This window comes from Haliaeetus albicilla, chromosome 3, assembly GCF_947461875.1.
Source record: "Haliaeetus albicilla chromosome 3, bHalAlb1.1, whole genome shotgun sequence".
NCBI lineage: Eukaryota > Metazoa > Chordata > Aves > Accipitriformes > Accipitridae > Haliaeetus > Haliaeetus albicilla.
The window spans coordinates 49889695-49911197 of record NC_091485.1 but is presented as its reverse complement, the minus strand read 5'-3'; the positions used below and the strand labels follow the sequence as shown (position 1 = coordinate 49911197).

At 40.7% G+C, this 21503-nt stretch overlaps 1 protein-coding gene across 2 annotated transcripts in view; it reads right to left on the bottom strand.

The window, feature by feature from the left end:
• NECAB1 (N-terminal EF-hand calcium binding protein 1) overlaps positions 1 to 21503 on the bottom strand; it is a 71217-nt gene that overhangs the window by 27692 nt on the left and 22022 nt on the right. For both annotated transcript variants that reach the window (XM_069779643.1, XM_069779644.1), the window contains exons 4-5: positions 10483 to 10508; positions 7992 to 8089 (exon numbers count right to left, since the gene is read on the bottom strand). In XM_069779643.1, the coding sequence (XP_069635744.1) occupies positions 7992 to 8089; positions 10483 to 10508 (124 nt within the window). The remainder of the gene's footprint in view (positions 1 to 7991; positions 8090 to 10482; positions 10509 to 21503) is intronic.

Sequence of the window (21503 nt, the reverse complement as noted above, 5' to 3'; positions counted from 1 at the left end):
CCAGTCATGGTTATTGGTGCTTAAGTGGTGTTTGCTAGTTCACCGAGTCTGGTCCCCAGCTATCACAGAGAGCTGGAAACTAAGCACCGCACAGCTGCCTGCTCACTCCCCTCATGCAGTGGGATGGGGAAGAGAATTGGAAAAAAAAAAAGTAAAACATGGGTTGAGATAAAGACAGTGGAATAGGACAGGAAAGGAAGAAAATAATAGTAAAGGTGGTAGTAATAATAATGGTAATAGTAATAAAAGAATTAGAATATACAAAACAAGTGATGCACAATGCAATTGCTCACCACCAGCCGACTGATGCCCAATTAATTCCTGAGCAGCAGCCCCTGGCCATCGTTCCCCCCAGTTTATATACTGGGCATGACGTCACATGGTATGGAATACCCCATTGGCCAGTTTGGGTCAGGTGCCCTGGCTGTGTCCTGTGCCAACTTCTTGTGCCCCTCCAGCCTTCTCGCTGGCTGGGCATCAGAAGCTGAAAAATCCTTGATGTAATATAAACACCTACTTAGCAACAACCAAAAATGCCAGTGTGTTACCAACATTCTTCTCATACTGAACCCAAACCATAACACTATACCAGCTACTAGGAGGAAAATTAACTTTATCCCAGCTGAAACCAGGACACGTGTCCTTCATAAAATAGTTGCAAAGGAGGGAAGAAAGTTCCTCCAAAGCAAAGAATGTGAGACTTTACAGAGTCTGAAAAGGAGAAAAAATTGCAGTGTCCCATTCCTCCTTTCCTATGTTGCCTGCCATTCCTTTCCACGGAAGTCTGCAGTGCTTTTGTCTCCAAAAGAGCTGTACCTCTGTATTTACAGGAGGAGTGTGCACTCAGAGGTCATCGCTCTCTTGATTCAGTTTTGAAGAAGTGTACATTAACTATTCTAGCCAAAGCACCTTCTGGCTTTCATCTATGGAAGAAAGATTTTGCTGTACTTTTGAGGAAGAAAAGAGATGTAGAGAAATGGAATAAAACCAATGAAATAAGGATAATGAAAATATGACACAGAAGAACAGATTAAGGGGGAATCTTCAATATTTGTTTAAACAATTTCCTATTTGCTGACAGTCCTTCTTGGTTATTTTGATGTTCCCTTTACTTTAGATTTGAATTTCTTATTTTGCTGTTCATAAATATTTTCTATTGGCTGTACAAAAGTCCTGCCCAAGTTCATCCAGGAGGTTGCTGTTGCATTATAGTTATTGGATTTGTGCTTCAGATATAAAGTGATATAGGGTCAAGCTCCACTCTTACACACCGGATCGAAGCTTAATCTTATAAGCACAGTTAACTATAAAAGCCAGTTCCAGGTTACATTAAAAAAAAATAAAATTAAAAAACTCTATTGCACTATTTCCTTTTGAAATTAAAATATATGGTCTAATAAATATAACCAATTTAATCTAAGAAAGAGCTTAGATATGAAGCTTCTTTTTGCTGGAGGTTGGATCACTTTTACAACAGGTATGGTGGTCTTAATTTACTTTTGAGACAGCTCACAGGGTGGCCCCCATGAGTGCTACACAGACTGCATTTGCAAGGAAGAAGAAACAACTGCATGGGCACTTAGTGCCACTCTCCCGAGGAAGCATCTCTGCCGGGCTCTGTTGTTCCCAGTGATTTCCAATTCCCACCACTTCGCTGTTGTGCCAGTGCAGAAAGTCTGAATTTTAGTAGTTACTCCAGCAAGTTAAGAGCTGGTACTCTGTTCAGACCACTGTCAGCTCCATGATAGACTAATGGGTTAGGTGAGGCTCAAGCCAACAGTCACCGAAATCACGGAGCAGGAAGCATGTCCCATCCCGAAATCCCCCTGCACAGTCACTTGGCCGCCAGCCAGCTGTGGTTAGACTTTCACCAACACTGCAGTATAAACTGCCCTCAGGAGCAGGGGGGTTAAAATCATCTGAATTGGTCCCTGCTTCCCTGCAAGTCTCAGCTGCCAGCCTTCACTGTGCGGGTGCCGGTGGGGACACACAGGGATATGTCGGGGCTGGAAAATGACCCTGTGCTGTTGGCAAAAGGGAAGGTGGGAGGAGAGGGGACTGCTCTTCAGCTGGTGAAAAAAAGTGAACTTCAAACGGGTGTTATGACTTTGATAAAAGGCACTGTCGGCTCAGGGTAAGCCATCACCAGCTCTTCCTCTGTGAGACAGTTCCTCTAGGAAAAATCCTTTGGAGACCTCAGAGCTATTCAAGTACCTAAACTGGAGTCTGGTGCCCTACAGAGACCCCCCTGGTTTCCAGCTGCTGCCCCAGAAGGGGACCTCATCCTGCCCAGGGGTCTCATCCTGCCCCTGGGTCTCCTAGAGGTCCTGTGTGCTATTTGTCAGGCCTGTGTAGACATCTTGGACACCCTTGAATACCCCAGGTTTTCTAAAATACCACTAGACGCCTGTTTAAGCCCCTGAATACTTCTATATTGTCAACTTAATTTCATATGAAAACTACATTTTTGGTGATTAAATGAGCTTTTGCTAGTTTACTGAGTACAGAATAGTTCACCACCACCAGCAGGTTGCATTTGCAATAAACTGTAGCAATACCAGAAATAAAAATGATAGAGCAAAACTTGTTCTTACTGAATAGCTGACAAATAGCAACAATTTTATGACTTAATAACTTAAGGAAGACATGTTCTTTCGTCTGTAAGTTTCTGATTTTCAGTACTCACAAGTCAATAGAACCAACATGTCAAGCACCTTAAAAAACCCGGTCTATTTTTATCTACCTACATCATTACTTAGTGATAGATTTTATTTTCTGTGCTGTGGGCTGCAAAATTTCTCTTCATTGTATTTATATGTGACTGCAAGCTACAGAATGTAATAAAAAATGTAGCTTGATGAAAATGGTATGTTTATTTGGGTAATAAAAAAGTTAAGATTAAATATTTTAATTAAACATACTTCTGTGTTTTGTTATAAAAATGTCAGAAAAAAAGGCTTAAAGCAGCAAGCCTTCCAATGCATTTGTAAAGTTTTGCTGAGTATTTAATTTTTAATGCTTCCTGTATATAAGATGAAGAAGAAATGAGATAAACAGAACTATCCCAGCTTGTACTTTGATCAGGAAAATACCAACCTGGCAGGTACAGGAAAAATAACTGACACTGATGATTAATCTGTCCTCACCACTCCTCTATAAGCAACTCACGCAGACTCTCCATCCTAATGAGAGAAATGATCAAAGACCAAATGCCACAAATCTCTTTAAAAATCCTCAGATATGTGTTTCCCTTCCTTGTGTAAGGATAAAACACAAGAGACAAGTACCAAAACAGAAGGACCGTAGCTCCCCTAGCATCCTCTGGTAAGATGGTTTTTGTATTAAAACTGTGTTTCTTGCAAATGCAACTCAGCCTTTTCCCTGCTGAAAGATGTCCTTTGCTATATCTAGTTATCTGCATTTTTAGCTCAGCACCTTCCAGCAATGGAGCATGAACCACTCCTACAGCCCCGAGGGCTTCCCGTCTTCCCAGGTGCTGCTTAGTTTGGTTAGGCTGGAGGGATCTGGCCCCAGAACAGTGAAAAGAAGTCTGGTTTCAAAATTTCTTGAACCTACTAACACATTGGAATGTTTTCTCCCATAGATGACTTGGTATTTTCACTTTCAAATAGCACAGGACTGGAAGACTGGAGAAAAGCTCAGTTCAAGAAAGCTGTGCTGACAACTCTTTCAAACCACAGAGGGAAATAAAGTACACAGAAATTATGCTGCAATTACCTTGCAGGAGTCAGTTATCTGCTAATCTGTTGGGTTAAAAATATCTACACATGGAAATAATTTGGAGTGATGGGGACAATTTGGTTGATCTTAATTTAAATCCAGGAGTCTGTAGCCAGGCCAAACTCCAGTTGGTCCCGGTGGGAGATCTTTCTGTCTAAAGGCTGAACAGGTTGGGAATATTTGCAAACAAACCCCAAGGTATTTATTCATTAATGCATGTGATTTTCAAAACTGATTGTGAATTAAAAAAACAAGACAACATGTGCAAAAGCTACCTGGTACACACTTGGGTACTGGATTTAAGGATATGATTCAAATAATGCCACACACTTTGGTGTTATCAAACTTAGATTAACATATGCCAAAAAGTAAAGTCTATTAAACAATACATTTGGGGGTGTGTGTGGTGTGTGTGTAATTTCTAGTTCTGTCTATATCTGGAATAAGGAGGGGTTATAGATTAGGGTTTTAGATTTTTCAGACATGCTGATCCATGTTCAGCTTTTCACTGAAGACTGACACATCTTCCTTCTCCGGGGTTTCCTTGGAAACTGAAGCTGAACAATTTTTCTGGGGCTCTGATTTTGCAGCTGCCTCTCATGCAAAGTATCTACTGAGTATGAGCAACCTGAACTGGAAGGAAAGCAGGGATTTTCTATAGGAAGGACGGAGTGGTGATTGTTTATCTGACTCTAAACTGGATAAATAAAATAAATGAAGTACCAAGTTGCTCCTTTTTCCCCAAAAATATTTAAGACTGAATGAGTTGCCCACCTCATGACAGAGTGGCATGCACTCTGGGAAAGTTTAGCAGAGACTGGTAGTAAGAGGTGCTGAACTTTCTCCAATCCACGAAAAGTCAGAGGGAGTGGAAAGCTCATGGCAACCCTGAGGACTGGGTCCATAACCAGTCCCATGCTCTGCAGAGTAGAGTTCAGGACCAGTCTTGGCAGTTTTTACTTTTGGTTTTTAATAGGATAATTTGGTCCTTGGAAATTTGGTACTGATCACTGGAAACTGACTCAGCCACTATAGGTACACCATGTCTTTGTAGCTCTGACAGCACAGGTCTTCAATTCTGGGCTTTTTTTCTATATATGAATTTTCCAACTAGGTGATGGCTTAGAAGATAGTAATAAATGCTCCCATTACTCAGTGACTATTCAAGGGACCAGGTGGCTGCAATGGCAGAGCAGTGACAAAGTTTTATTTTGTACCAGGAGAGGAAACCCAAGACTTGCTCTGATACATGCCAATGGCCATTTATAACCAACCACACATTTCTGAGCACCTGCTTTTCTGAGCTGGGGAGTCAACTTGACCTAGGAGCTACATCACATCTAGTGTGTCACTGATGGTGAACATCATTTATCCATGCTATCTCAGTATGCTAACTAGCTTTCGCTGCACCCCCAGCTCTGGTTTTAGATGGATATATTCCAGATTTTAGACCATAAACTTCAATAAAAACTTGGGCTATTTAAGATGGAAATTTTAATATTTGCACTCCAATGATTTATCAGGTAGTCAAGTCACATAACCTGTTTCCTGAGAACTGAGTTCCTGTTGTGAATAATCCCAATTTTGAATTGAGAATTTAATTTCTGTACAAAGCTGTAGTTGCTGGGCATATCCTTGGCAGAAAGCTCTACTTTAGAATATTTGAGGATACATTTTTTGCTCGACTGTGTTCACACACTGTTTCTACTAATTGGAATTAGAAGTGTTCTTCCCAGTGTTAGCCTTGCTCTAGTTCAGCCACCACTAATGAATAGTCAGTTGGAATATTCCTGAAAGAGAGAAAAACCATTAAGCTTGAATCTTCAGTCAGGAAAACAAAATTCAAAGAAATTGTCATTTGGTTATTCTTTAGATGGGTCCTTCAAGCAGAAAAATGAAACGCTTATTAATAGTCTGGGTTTTCTTATCCATTTTTCTAGTCAGGCCAATGGTTACTTCTCACAACTCTGATTAGTCTACTGGGACTCCTCCTTGTAATTAACTTCTGAGGTAATTATTAAATGCTGTGTTCTATTTACTTCCAGTAGTTATCAGATGACACCCTGCCCTTTAGCAGTAGTTTAAACACAGGGCTAATTTTTTTTATTTTTTTTTCAAATTGTGCATAGCTAGAATGAACTGATTTGTTGCTTTTTAGTGTCCAGCTCAATGAGGCAGTGAGTCAGCGCACATTCACTTCATTAGGAGTGGAAGATGCACAACATGAATGGAGAGGCATTCAGCTTACTGGCTCAAGCACTAAATAAATAAGCTACACTTTCAGGTTTCTATTTTTGGCAGTTCATGTAAAATGTATGAGTACTGCACTCTTGCAAACACCCAAATGCCAAAGATAACAGCTTCGCTAAAGCAGCACAGCTTTCTCCCCATTGATCTCTCCATTGATTGACTGAAAAAAAGGTTTTTTCCCCCCATGGGATCTCACTGAGTACATTTGGCTGAAATTTCTGTTCTTGATGGCTCACCTTCCAGTGAATAATCTCATGGTGTGGGTCTGGGACAGGGTTTGGAGGGTCTAGGTTCACGTCCTTCCCTGGTTTATGCTTTCTCTCACCTTTTGAAGCTGTTCCACCTTGCACAGAATATTTAACTGTTCAGCCAGGGAAAAGGAGCATATTACCCAAAGTCTTGACATCTAGCTAGGAAGTGGTATGAACGAGCAGGTCTGAACAAACGAGCAGGCATGACCGTACTGAACTGAGTGCCAAGAGGCTCAGCCGCCTCGCATGTCCTGCAGCACAGCTACATCCCCCGTCGGGCAGACGGATGGAGAAACCCAACTTCTCCTCCTGGGAAAGGTCTCCTCCCTCCCGGGTGAGCATCCCCTCGCTGCGCGGGTGGGCAACAGCCCTAACACCTCCTCTTTGCAGACTCTGAGCGCTGTTTTTGCTTAAAACGCCTGAAATGGAAATGAAATCTTGTTCTTGGTCGGGAGGTTTCACTCAACCCAAATTTCCGTGTCTTCTGTTGTTACTATCAGAAATACTTTCAAGTGATTTACACTGGCCAGTTATATTTTGGGTCTAAGTAGTTTGGATGCACAGCTGCTGCCTACAGGATGGTTTTATAATCATGACAGTACTGGGGTTCAGCTTCAGGGAACATGGGGAGAGATATTCCAGCCCTTTTTAATCTCTTTAAACTATCCTGGAATCTACATTTAACAATAACATAAATACAACTCCCCAGTATGTCTCCAGATAACTCTTGCCTACCTAATTTAATTGTAGTCATTAATGTAGTTTAAGTCATTAGCATCTTTTACCAACATGTTTTCTACTTCAAAAATTTGGATTTTTTTTTTTCTCAAATTCAGACTATTTCCAAATACTGATATGCTGATAATACTTACTCACATTTGGCATGGGTGTCCTAGTTTCAGCTGGGATAGAGTTGTCTTCCTCATAGCTGGTACAGTGCTATGTTTTGAGCTCAGTATACGAAGAATGTTGATAACACTGATGTTTTCAGTTGTTGCTCAGTAGTGTTTAGACTAAAGTCAAGGATTTCTCAGCTTCTCATGCCCAGCCAGCGAGAAGGCTGGAGGGGCACAAGAAGTTGGCACAGGACAGAGCCAGGGCACCTGACCCAAACTGGCCAACGGGGTATTCCATACCATGGGACGTCACATTATAGTATAGAAACTGGGGGCGGGGAGGGGGATCGCCGCTCAGGGACCAACTGGGTGTCAGTCAGCGGGCAGTGAGCAATTGCCCTGCACATCATTTGTACATTCCAATCCTTTTATTATTGCTGTTGTCATTTTATTACTGTTATCATTATCATTAGTAGTTTCTTCTTTTCTGTTCTATTAAACCGTTCTTATCTCAACCCACGAGTTTTACTTCTTTTCCCGATTTTTCTCCCCCATCCCACTGGGTGGGGTGGGAGGGAGTGAGCGAGTGGCTCCATGGTGCTTAGTTGCTGGCTGGGGTTAAACCACAACAATAGGACATGGAACCCTCTCTTAGTATGACAATGTGAAGAACATTCTTCAGATTATTCGCAAAGACAATTTTGGTTATATCCAAACTGTAATACTTTGCAGACAGAGCTTTACATCTTTGATACTCAACCATTTTGATGTGCCTTTTCCTGGTGGACTTCTGCTACAAACATGTGTATGTGGAAGAACTTAAGTATGAATTAGTAACTTTAGATAAGAAAAATACTGGATACATGTTCAAATAAAATATATAATGTAAAGAAATTGTCACATTTTTACTTACTTTCTTTGTTTTGTCCATTGCCTTCAGTATGGTTATGTTTAAGTCTTCCAAGACAGATAGAACATTTTCATACTCTCCTAAGTGCTGCGAAAAATATTCTAAAAGAAGAAAACCCACGTCACCCATTAATGACCTGAAAAATCAATATTTCATTAAATATCAATTTTATCAAGTCTGAATTCAGTTATGGTATTATTAACTATCTAAATATATAAAATGAACAAGAGTTATAGTGAAAAGGATGATTTTATTTTTAAGTTTTATATTATTTCCCCCTCAAAAATCATTCCTGGAGCACCAAAAATACCAAAATCAGTGTTTCAAAACATTTTCTTTCAATAAATGCATTGCCAAATTGACAAAAATTTAAAATATCAGTTTGAGAGCTGAAACAGACCTATTTTCAAAATATCTACATTTTCTTTCTAAACTGGATTTTCAGCCTAATAGTCTGCTTTACAATTACTAGCAGGAAATGAAGTTTTCATGTGTGTGTACTAAATCTTATTATATTGATACAAAAATGAATAATTCTGGTAAAACCCTTAGAGGAGATAAGATCAAATGGGGGCTGTTGTGAGTCAGGGTCAGCTGAGACCAGTTGTTTCTCTCCAAGAAATGAAGAGACCATGAGTTGGCCAGATAAGCTTCTAGTCCCAGGTACTGTGATTATATTTTCAACAAATATGATGCATGCAAAATACTTTTAACAAAAATTATGGAAATAACATAGGTTGCAGGATACCCTTGCTTAGCTGCTCAAAGCAAAGGACATTTTAACAGAAAGAGCTCATATAAAATCAGGGAGCATAACTCAGAGGGATTACAGCAAGAGGAGGCGGCAAACCTGGGAAATCATGACCCAAGTTCCCATTTAGTCAATGCAGCAAAATACAATAAAGGGAGGCCCAGGAAGGAATAAGTGTGAAAAAGAAAGAAAATTACATTAAAGCTAGAGACTGTTTTAGACAAGGCATTTAGACATCTGATCACCTGGAAGAGCATGAAAAACAAAGTCTAAATGGCAGACAGAAAGAACAAGATTAGATAGAAGCTTTCTGAAATAATAAATAGCGATACTTTGAGGCTTTTAAGAGGTCAGCATGAGCTCCTCAGGGAGTCAGGAAAGCATAAAGTTTCAGGAACACTGTGACATAACCTGGTATTGCTGAGAGGTTGAATGAAATGATTTAGAATGAAAATGTATTGCCAATTAGTATCCTGGAAATGAAGCTTCATTTTTGAGGAGAACTGAGATAACTCAGAAAGAGGTGTATAATCCCTAGCTTAAACATGTGTTGAGTAAACTCAGTACCAGATTCACAGAAGAGAAACACTGTAAAGGCAATCTATGAAAAATTTAAAAGGCAGCTGAAGCAGCCCATATTCAATCAAAACAGACAGTAAACAGAAGCAGTGCTGGGCTGAGAACCCCTCAGCCCTCTTGCTAGCCTGAGGTGGCTAGTGGGGTCAAGCACTGAGCAAACCTGTAAGCCTCCAATACAACACCAACAGCAGTAAATCTCTTGCAGAACAAAACCACCTGTCTTCCTTGGCCATTTTTATATAATTTTGGCCAGATGCTCAACCAGCAGAAGTCGTCACAGCCCAATTCAATTCAGCTGAGTCTCATGTCATATATTTATAAGCCACAGGCTGAGGTGCTTCTCAGTGGGTTCTTGGCCATGGGTAGAGTCACCTTGTGGGTGAGTAAATGAGCTGTCATGCAACATGACAGTATTTTCAGCTTTTATAGGTTTTCAACATTGTTGACCATTAGAAAATTTATCAGACTACTGTCTCTCCCTCAGAAATAGGCTGGTTTTGACAAGTATAACTGTTTTTTTGACATTTTGTGGGAGGACTTGCAGAAATTTTCTGTGAACTGTTTTTTGCTGTAAGCAGCACTCCTACATCAGGTGCTGTAAGATCAGCTGGAGAGCAAACAGGGTTTTGGGAAATGACTCACAGCCCAGGATGGGGTACAGAAATGGGTAACTGGGCCAAATTCTAAGCCTTGTGGGAATTTTTTGTGATGAAGGATGATAGAACTTGTCAAACTGCTGTTCTCACTGTCTCAAGTTGGAGGAAAGTAATGAATTTTCCTCTAGTGGGGTACTAATGTGATAATCTGTTTCAAAATTGCCAAAGCACTCATACTTCAAAGTGATCAACTAACTAGAAAAAATATCTCACATGAAAGGGAAATAAGATAAATGTTATCTATCTTTACATCAGAACAGATCTTGAAGCTCAGAGAATGTGAAGTATTGATTAGGAAAAAATATTTTTGAAGTCATTTCTGCATGTAATGGATGACAGAGTCTGAAAAGATTGAGCCATCTGCATTTTCTCAGGAGTTCTTTCAATCAAAATTATTTTCTGTTTGAGCTACAAAGATTAAACATAAAAAAATCATATCACATAGTATGTTCACTTGCACAGGGCTGCTGCAGGCATAGATTATGTTCTTGCCCAAAAAGAAACTTACCGCAGAGCTCTTCTGTGTCAAGATTGCTGGAAAGATAAGAGAATAGAAGGTTAGTGAGCGCAGTAATATTTTTTGTTGCATTGGTAAATAGCAGAACTCAAAGATTAGCCTGACTGGGATATGAAGTCTCCCTGCCTGGGCTGTAGCAGGAGGTGTGAGTGCCTGGCCCTTGCTGGCCTTGCTCTGCTGCCTTAGGAACACCTGTTCTAAGCTGAAGGCTGTAGCTGTGCTGCAGCCCTTCTGAAGCTGGCTGCAGGTGCAGCCTCCCTTTCTGATCACGTTCCCACTGGCACCTTCCCACTCACTGACAACCCTCTTTGAAGTTCCTCACCCAGCCTTTGTGCATCATGGTGCAGAGTCCCTGCTCCTCAGGCTTTATGCGTTTGGTCCCAGTGCTGGCAGAAATCCATCTAAACACCAGAAGTTGGATTTTTCCCCAACTTTCTGCCTGTACTCCTCTTTTGTGGCTGTCATGCTGGACAGCATGGCTCAGAGAGCTTGTCCCCCCATGCTAAATGAGGGAAAACCCAGTACCTTTCTCCTGTTTGCAATCCTCATTGTGCAATAGTGCTCTGTGGGAGAGACAGTACAGTAGGAGGATAAAACCAGACATAGCCCATCAGCACACATAATTTCTAAGATCTTCTGGCCATAAAAAACCATTTCACCAGTACTAACTTCAGCAAAATTAGCGATGTGAAGAGTATAGCTGTATTGCCATATTCCCATGCCAACATTACACAAATACATAACTGTATGCAAGTATTCTATACAATTCAAAACTCTTCACTTCAAACAGATTTCATCTTGATCCACTCTGAAGTGATATTTTCTCTTAAGCAATATTTTCTCTCTGAGGCTTTAATAGTCAAAAGAAAAAAACATTTGACCTACAGCTCAATTCTGAAAGTTAGCATATTGACTTTCTTCCAAGGAGGAGAAGAAACTGATTATTAAAGAAACTTAAAAGCATGAATGTCCTTTTTGAATCTTGCTGAGGGGTGAATATTGAATGGCTGATTGCACTTAGGATTTTTTCACTTATCTTTTTAATTTAATAGGATTTTTTTAAATTGACCTTTTAATAAAATGATGACACAGTATTATCTTAAAGTCACTTTCACCAATGCTAACTTTCATACATTTGGCTTTTATGTCATGATGGAGAGAAACAGACAGAAATTGCAGGATCCTGGGTTGTCACAAACTTGCATACTCAGGGCTATAAAAACTTCTGAATGCTTTTAATTGATGATGTAAATGAGATATTCCCACAACTTTTATTAACTGAAGGTGACCTTATCCCCACTTGAATGGGCCAGGTTGAATGGTTGCAAATGAGTCTTGCACCTGATTTTTCCAATGACCTTGGTGGCAGGTGTAATGAAATTCATAGTCTGTAAGAATTGGTGTTGAAGCTGAGAAACTTAACTCTTATGTCAACAAACTATGTGATGGGAAAAAGTGTCTGTTGACTCCTTAAGGCTGTTCACCACAGATCACTATGGCATCAATGATCAAATGTGTCTGACCAACCACTTCTGCAGTTCAGCAGTCATTTTTGGAACAGTCCAGATGTTCACTCCTTGAATGCAAACTGAAACCCTGAAAGCTGGAAAATTGCCTGAGTCAAAAAGCAGTGACAGAATGTGATGATGTTAAATGACAGGAGTTTGCTGTTATGATGCTTACTCCTTGTTCGCCGTCCCTGCATTTTCTGCCCCTTCACATCATCTGCCTTAATGCCTTGTCTTTGTAGAAGACACTTCTGCATTTCTTAATGTACAGCTTGATAACTGTGTTTAAATCGGTGTTTCACACTGTTAGCCCGTCAAATTCATGCTCTCTTTTCAAATTTCATATTAAAATCCATTCTGGTCCTTGCTCTTCTGCAGTATCCTCAGCAGTGTGGTAGCGATATAATAAGGGAGTGGCTCGGGGGCTCTCAGCGTTGCTGTCATCAGAATATCGCTGTTAGTCCTATTGACAGGAGTGACACAGCTGCAAATGGACTACGAGTAAAAATGGAAAAGTATTTAGGTGCTGAATTAATTTTCAGTTAGAATTGGGCACCTGAATAATAAGAAAATTATTGTCCGAAGTGATTTGTGCAGCAGCTTTCAGGAAGGCTGTGACAGAACATAGAAATGACACAAAGAGCATGGATTTCAGTCTAGCATACTCATAGTATTTCCTTCTCTATTATAAATACCCTCTGAGGCTATATTGCTCTTGGCATCCTGTTTTAAGGGGATGCTGTTCTAGGCAGGGAAACTATAATTTTGTGTCACTGAATATTTCAGTTTCTCAGAAATAATAACATGCTGCTTCAAACACAGTTGTGAACAAACCTAGAAATTACTTTTCTGTATACCAACAGTTTTGAGCTCCCTGCAGTAAGCTACAGAAACAATTAAAGAAGTTTGGCATATATTTAATACTATACGAGTGAGGTACACACCAGAGGGCTCTTTCTGCAACTCAATACTCAGGTTTATAGTGGGCACCTCTTCATGATTTCAGTGGGTATGTATGCCAAAGATGCTTCTGCTTACACCTAAAATCTGGCAATTCTGAACATGTTATTTGCAATATTTGCTGGATGACTCACGTCCAGGAGCCAGCACCCTGCTCGTGATAAGTACCTGAAGCATAGGGTGCAGCCAAATGCATTCACATCATGTCAGCAGGACTGTTTTTTAAACTTCTGCTCTCAGTTTGCTTTCTGACTACCATATGCAGTCCTTTTACATGTCTGACTCTGTGTCTAAAATGTTTTCTACCCAATAACATGAGCTATTTTTAAAAGACTATTACAAATATTCCACCAAGCAGTCCTGATCACTGCCAAGTTGATCGCATCTGTCGCTCAGTGACAGAAACATAAGCAAATTCACTTCAATAAACTGTGGCAAAAGTGCCTATTTGTGATACCCCTGGCAGTGGCCCAAAGTGTAGGCGTGCAAAGCAGCTGCGATCACACTCTTGTTCTGCCCACCACAGTCAGCTGTGGGCTGGGGCCAGCCAGGGAGGAGGGAAGGTTAAAGCTATTCCACCCATCCACTGGTGTGAATCCACTGATCCACAGCCCCATCCATTGACCTGACACATACCATTCTCTGGCACAAAAGGTACCTCTAGTCAGAGGTACCAGCAGAAGATCTGCATGTTTTCCCTGGACCACAAGAAGAGGCAATGACATCTCTTCAGTACAGGAATTAATTATATACAAAGCATAGACTCTAGCATCTAAAGCAGTTATTATATTGAAGAATCCAATGCTATAGGAAAGACTTTGTGTACTAACTTAATTCATGAAATTCATTGCCATGACTATCATAGCTGGAGAAGGATAACACTTCCTTCTTCAGATCTCTCTTGATTCTCAGATATGAGATGGATTTATTTCAGAGGCTTGAAGCAACTCTTGTTTTGTTTCCCATTTTCATGTCTCTTTGCTAAATTTGGTTTTAGGGAGGAAAGTTTGAGGCTGGTATCTCCTATTGTTAAGTAGAAGCATATAATTTGTGACTGAAAGGAATTAAGTGTTACTTAGACTGTGCAAGGGCAACTGAATAGTCATCCATGAACAATCTTAGCCAAAAAGCTGTAAGCTCTTTGCAACAAGAAAGCCTGCATACCATCCCACTTCAGGTCAGCAAAATGACATAAGTGCTTTAACACTACAGAGGGTGTTGTGCGCAGGAGCCTTATGTGTGCGCTTCCATTTTAAGAATATTCTGCTTCACAGCTCCTTTGCAACAGCAAAGACCTTTTTGTTCAGGTTCGTTCAAGGTTTCCTATCAGTGGAGGCAAAACTGCCTTTTGCCATCAGTAGGATGTGGTGTTGGGACACCACATTGACCTCTTGCCACAGAAAAGGGAGAGGAGGAAGGGGCAAAAGTGGGACAGAGCTCCTGGGGCTGGCCCCTGGGGAACCAAGCTTCCCACTGCCCCAAGGACACTGCTGCTCTTCAACCCCAGGGCTAGCTGGACTGTGCACCCTCTGGCCTTTCAAAGGCAGCAGCCAGCTTGGCTTTCTGGGCTCTGACATGGGCAGTGGGGTCACAGCTGTTTTAATGTCCCACGTTTAGCTGTGCTAAATAATTGCCTAGTTTGCTTGTGCTTAGCTCCAGGCCAAGTGATAACTTCAGAATCATCACTTACTGCTCTGCGTGTGGCAGGACTGCAGGAGAGAATAAAAGGTTTTTGGCTGACTGACAACTCATCTGAAAAAACCCACCCTAGTCCTTTGCATTAGGCAATGATTCACAGGGATGCAATGACAACACAGCTGGCTAGCCACCTCAGTCAACCCAGCTATAACAGTCTCTGTGTTGCTAAAAGGGTCTTAATAATACTATTAAAAGTGCATGCTAAAATCTGTAGAGAACTGCACAAGGGCTGCAGAGCTATGATTTTTTAACAGAATCTGAATGATACCAACCTCAACGAGGAGATGAGAGGCAACATCATGGTGGGTCTCTTGCCACAAGGAGAAAATTTCTGAGTTTTCACCCCATAGAAGATGAAAATGTTTCAACTTCTGGTTTTGTCCCAAAATGATTTTTTTTTTAAACTGAGATTAAATTATTTATTGTTACACAAAATAAAATGTTTATCTTGGCTAATTAAACTCCTTGGAAATGCACATGTTGATAGAGATACCAAAGCTGCAGTGGTTCTCTGGGAAACTCAGATTCTTGAAGGGACCAGGCCCTCAAACTACACCTATCATTAAGCAATGAGCTCACTGCTAGGAAACCAATGTTATCTTCTGAAGAACTGAACTGAAATGAAATATTCTAGGTCAGCTCCATTTAGGTCAATGCAATTGAAACTACTCATTACCATTTGATTTTCCCAGTGTGAGCAAATCTCTTTTTTTTTTTTTTTTCTGCAGAAAGCTGAATTTCCCATTGTAAATAATCATTCACATGGAAAATTTCCAAGCAACTCTCTTTGCAGCTTGTCTGTCTGACCAGAGGATCTGTTAGCATCAGGACTGTGTAAGACATTCTCAGGGAACTTGTTTTGTTCAGTCATGAAATACTAAACTATAATCAGCTCATTCTGATAAGCATCTTGCTTTTTTCTCTGTACTTCATTTCCAAACTGATTTCTGTAGCTATTGTCTTGAAAAGTCTGATAGGACAAGGGGTAATGGCTTTAAACTGAAAGAGGGTAGGTTTAGATATGAGGAAGCAGTTCTTTGCTGTGAGGGTGGTGAGGCACAGGAACAGGTTGCCCAGAGAGGTTGTGGCTGGCCCATCCCTGGAAGTGTTCAAGGCCAGGCTGGATGGGGCTTTGAGCAACCTGGTCTAGTGGAAGGTGTCCCTGCCCCATGGCAGGGGGGGTGGAACTAGATGATCTTTAAGGGCCCTTCCAACCCAAACCTTTCCATGATTCTATGGAATTCTTACTTAATTGAAAAGTTGTAGTTTTAAAAAAAGGTCAAAACCCAATGGATTAATTTCCTCCTGTAAATTTTTTGCATTCAATAATTCATTTTTAGAAAAAGGCACTTTTCATTCACCTGCAGTTCACCTAATTAAAGAGCCTGTCTGTATCTCATGCTGGTTTTAGTAAATCTTTTTTTTTCCTCGTTGTACTTAGAAGTTCATTATTTTTTTCTGTGTGCTTGTATTGAACCGTGATAAATCAGCAATAGCATGAGACTAAAATACGCCTTCCAACTGAAACAAAAGAAAACCATCCAAGGCACAGATAATTACTATCCTTAGAGTACTATTAAACTACTGAGGATTTGTCATTGTTATCTTTACAACCAGAGTCTTGAAGGAAGCACTGTGGTCCCATGTAACATGCATTTCATTTTGGTTTCAGTGCGCAGTACTGGGCTGCAGGCTGATGCAGTCAGATGGTTCCCACAATTGCAAGGATAATGCTAACCAACTTCTTGCTCTCAGACATCAAATTCGCATCCTTTTGGATGGGCAGATGATCTCGGCATTTCTCTTTTGACCCAAAGGAGGAACTAGGGCTCTGCTAATGAAGACCTGGGCAGGAGGGAGGGAGGTGGATTCACTTTGGGGCTGAGTCCTAAGTGTAGACAGCCATATGTGTGCTGGGTGTCCAACCTCCCCTGCCAGGCAAAGGAGCCCCAGTGTATTCAATGAATTTGGGTTTTTTTCAGTACACCAGCTAACAGAAGTCTGAGTAATTGGGTATAACACAGGTATCTAGTGTTGTTTCAGATGCTCCAGCATTTCTCCCACCACCCATGTCCCAACCACATCTCCTGTGTTATCCTGTCCATCTTGGGCTGATGTGTCAGGTGGGAGCATCTTAAATGCCTTATGCCTGGGCAACAGTGCTGAAGCCTATATGAGCAGAATTACTTAGGTGCCAGTGACTTCACTGACTATGAGGGAGCCTTAAACACCCTGCTGACACATACGCATGCAAGTCTAGATGTGTAGATGTGTCTTCATAGTGCCAAGTCCCAGCCCTACATGTGCAGTACATGCAGCATGACAGACTCTCCCAAATGCCCAGCACAAGCTCAGCACTACAGGTGGCTGAGGCTCTCGGGTCCTCACCAAACCCATCTCTGGCTTGTGCATAGTTTATCTTTAACTTGTGCCACACACAAAGGCTTAATGGGACCTCCCTACCTTTGGGAGGTTGCCTGTGCCCCAGGTCTGCCTCTATAGTTCTAGCATCCCTCCTACCTTGTAACTAAGGCCCTGGCTGAGGAATTCATATTGCCAATGAGAAAAGTGAGAAAAACAAGTCTGATTCCCCACTGGCTCATATGAGTCAGTAATCAGTGAAGCATTTACCGCACTATCTCTCTGGCAGTGCTGCAGACTGAATCTCCTTGAGATCCTCTGCATATCTCTTAGATTGTAACTTTGCCAGATCTTCTCTTTATCTCTGACACCTTTTCCCTGAGGATGCCATTATGCAAAAACAATTTCCCTGAAAGTTATGACTCAGGGGAGGGAAGGGAGAAGGATAAGAGTAAAAGGGAGGTTTACATTTGCAATGACTGCTAAAATCTATTCACAAAACCATTAACCATGTCAAGAATTCTTGCTCTGCTGAAATATAGGCTCGTACACAGTTGACATTAAAATTAAGCAGGGGCAGATTTACCAAGGAAATGAGCTGTGAAAGCGTTCACCCCATAAGCCACAAATTTCAAACTTTTCCTGCATGCTTTTCTCCATGTATATAAAGACCTGTGCTGCTGATACTTTTCTCTACTTTCACTACAGTTATTCAGGTAATAACACATGTAAACAAAACAGCTATATTCCTGCAGAGCTAGCTCCTCTGAAGCTGAACTGTGCTGTAATACTGTCTTGTAGCATTCAGTAAAATGCGAAGTCCAGGTAATGCAATCTATTAATTGTTTAGAGCATGGCAACCCCACAAGTTAGGGTTTTCTGTGTTGGGATAATTGGGAGTTTAAATAGCTTCTTCAGCAATATTACAACCCCCAGATAGCTGCACTGAAGGTACACACACATTAGATATGGAAACCAGATGAGAGCTCATAGAAAGGTTAAGATACAAACTAGGTAGTAGGAACAATGCACACATTATTAAAGTAATTAAAATATCAAGTTTACAATAAAAATATGACTTTTGTTCCTGATTAGATGCAAATATGGGAGGAAGAAGATCTTCAGATTTGGATTTGGTATGTACATTATGATTTACTGATTCAAAAGGGCCAAGAAATGAAATAGCAATGGAAATAACACCAAAAAATTCTTCAATATTTTTCAGGTGGAAAGTCAGCAAAGCTAGTCACATTCCATGATTCTTCTTCCTATTCTTGTTCTCCAATCTGCTCCTAAAAATAGTTCTTAGGAGAATATGTTAAGAAACTTAAGGTTGCAACACCACTCCTCAGCCCTAAACTTCTCAGGTACTGTCTTTGTAAAAGTCCGTAATTTTTGAAAACATAAACCGCTTCTCGCTTCTTGTAGTTAACATCACCAGCTCGCTTCTATCTTCAGGTGGCTTTGAGCATCAGACCGTGATAGCCTTTGCCTTGAGCTGTGTGTATTGATTTACATTCGTGCCATGATAGCACAAATTGCTATGCAACCAAAATGAGTGTTTCACATTCACTTCACAGAGGAGTTCATAACCAGGATGCTCTGAGACAGCAGAGCATGTGGGTCTTCGTCTTCAAAATTACTTCAGCTATGACCTGCAGACCATGTTCTCCATGAGCTGTGTGTTGTGACCCTCCTTGTCAGCCATGGGAAAGACTTTTGGTGCCTTTGCAGCACCTGCATTTGCCTCCAACACCCTTCCCATTGCTCCCATCAGCCCTGCAGAGCCTCACTGAGCACTGTGTAGCTTGGAGCTGAGATTGTGGGGGCAGAGAGGGGTAAGGAACCCCACTGGGTTTCCTTCACCCTCACAAAACTCTGAGGAGGTTAATTCAGCTTTCAAGTAGAGTGCATTGAGGTTTTTTGACATCTCAGGACAAGCACTGACAAGCTCCCAACTGTGACATTACAAATGTATAACATAGATGTCATGTCAAATATATGTCAATTCAGGAGGCAAAGATAAGCTCTTCCTCTTGCTCCTTCCCTGCTCATAGCCATGCCCCCACATTGGTCTAACTCGTACTGTGGTGGCTTGGCTCCTACTCAGCACACTGTGGGATCTACCTTGGCCTCCTGATACCTTCAACAGAGCTTAAGATGTTGCCCAAATGCTTAGTGTGCTTATTTCTGGGCTATATGCAAAACACTGAAACCATTATGAATAAGGGGAGAAGGATCATTGTACAACTCTAGGTTGAAGCTTAAGTCTTTAATAATCACTGCCCTCGATTTCTTGCTTATACTTTCTTTTTTTTAAGGGTCTGTAAATAGAAGACATTGCTTTGCAGTAGATGCAAGTGCTAAGCGCATGCTAGGAAACCAGAACCTAGAGACCTAGCTGTAATAGCCCAGACCTAATAACTGCTGCATCAATGCAAAGCCTTTTCTTATACTGACAGAGCAAGGGCGTATGAGTGGGGACCTTCCGTAACAGCTTCGTTATACTATTTCATGGTATATGATTGCATAGGGATTGCCCAAAGGTTTCATGAGATCCTGGAAAGCACAAATAGAAGTGACTTGCAGTGGAAGTCAAATGCCTAATTGGCTTTCAGCTTCAATCTGAAGTAATGACAATACTGGAAACTGCATTTAAGGAAAAACAGTTAACTGGTACCCCCCTAAAGCAGTCACCTTGTGCTAATTACACATCAGGAATGCTAGTTGTATGGCCTAATCAAAGCATTCTACTGTCTCTTTTTGTAGCTTTTGAAGCACACTATCTCTGAATAATCAGAAGTTGCTTGTTTTACTGAAGAACGTTAACATTAATTTAATGTATGAATTAATTCTTGGTATTATCTCCCTGCCTTCATTAACAAACAGGAGACTGGCATTCACTGGGTCACCACAGTGGCCCATTGGTCCAGTGTCCTCTTGTTTGTGGCCACAGGAGGCTTTTTAAAAAAACAACAACTTATTTTAAGGCCTTGTGAACAGGTATCAGCTAGTCTGCCCATGGGGGGAACTTCTATGTAACTCTGTGTATCTAGTAGTTGGCCCATAAATTAATTATTATATTAGCTTATGGTTCAGTGGATGGAAGACCCCACCACAAATTTAATTCCTTACAATTTATCTTCTTGATTGCCAGTTCTTACAAATACAATTCTTGTATTAAAACACCTTCAAGAAAGGTAAAACATTGTAGCAGTACTAAGATATGGGAAAAAATAATTTATTTTTCGCACGGACACACTACTTCACCTAATTTGGTTGTCTAGATAGCGATAGCATCATTATTAATCTATGTCATACCTGGTATATATTAACTTATACATTTGTTTCTGACTGTAACAAAATAAAAAAAGAATGGAATTAAATCAGGCAATCAATTTGCATGGCGTGTCTTTACTGGTGTTTATTTAATATTTAAAATGCTATAAAAAGGTAATGTAGATTTTATGAAATAGAAAAAAATAGTCAGTCTACACATAAGTACATTCATAAACTGCAAAATATATGTCCAAAGGATGTACTGAAGAAAGACCCTCAGCTAATGCAAATTTTCAGTAAAAGCAATGATCTACCCTGAATGAATAACCTGTACTTTAGGGTCTAGACAAATTGTAAATAAAAATTCATCCTGGCATAATGAATTCCTATTCAACCTATCTCTTGGAAACTTTATGTGGTGGTAACTAACTCTTACCCATCTTTTGCCTGGTGATTATGGTCACTGCAGTACCAATTGACTCTTCTTTTACTTTGTAAAAAGATAACACCTGTCTGCACCAAATAGCAAGGCACAGAGACCATAGTTAGGCAGACACAACCTTAATTACTGGGAAGTTAACTCCCCTATTATTTGCCCTGCTGTCACATTGAAAATGGTAATTGCTCATTTTAGCAGTCTTCCATAGCCCATCTGCTTTGTAACAGGTATGCTACATTAGCTTGGCTTGGTCTTTTAAAAAGTTAATAATCTTCTAAATCTCTCTTCAACAAGACTGACATTAGGATCTGTGTAACAGGGGTTTTTAATACCTGGTTAATTTAGTTCCCTTAAAAGCGTTAAGCCAGTGTAAGTCTTTCATGCTTTGAATATTTTTTTGAAAGATTACTGCAACAGAGCTGAGAAGGGAATTCAGATTTCCTGAGCTTGTGGCCCATGGATATCACCCCAAGGCCACCTCTCCTTTTTTATCCTCAAGCTTTGAAGTACAAAGACTCATGCACACAGACAGTGAGGATTTGAATGCTGGCAGAGCTAAAAGATTTAATGCAGGTGGAAACAATCCAAAGTCTGCTCTTGTGACAAGCTGGATATGAAGTCTTGAGATACGCCAAGAAATGATCTAGCGGATCATGACATGCTTCCCTAGCCATCTGTCCTAGGCATTTATGTGTAGTGTAAATCACTGCATAATCTCAATGCTTACAAAAATATTTCTGGGATAGGGAACTACAGTCTGCATTTTG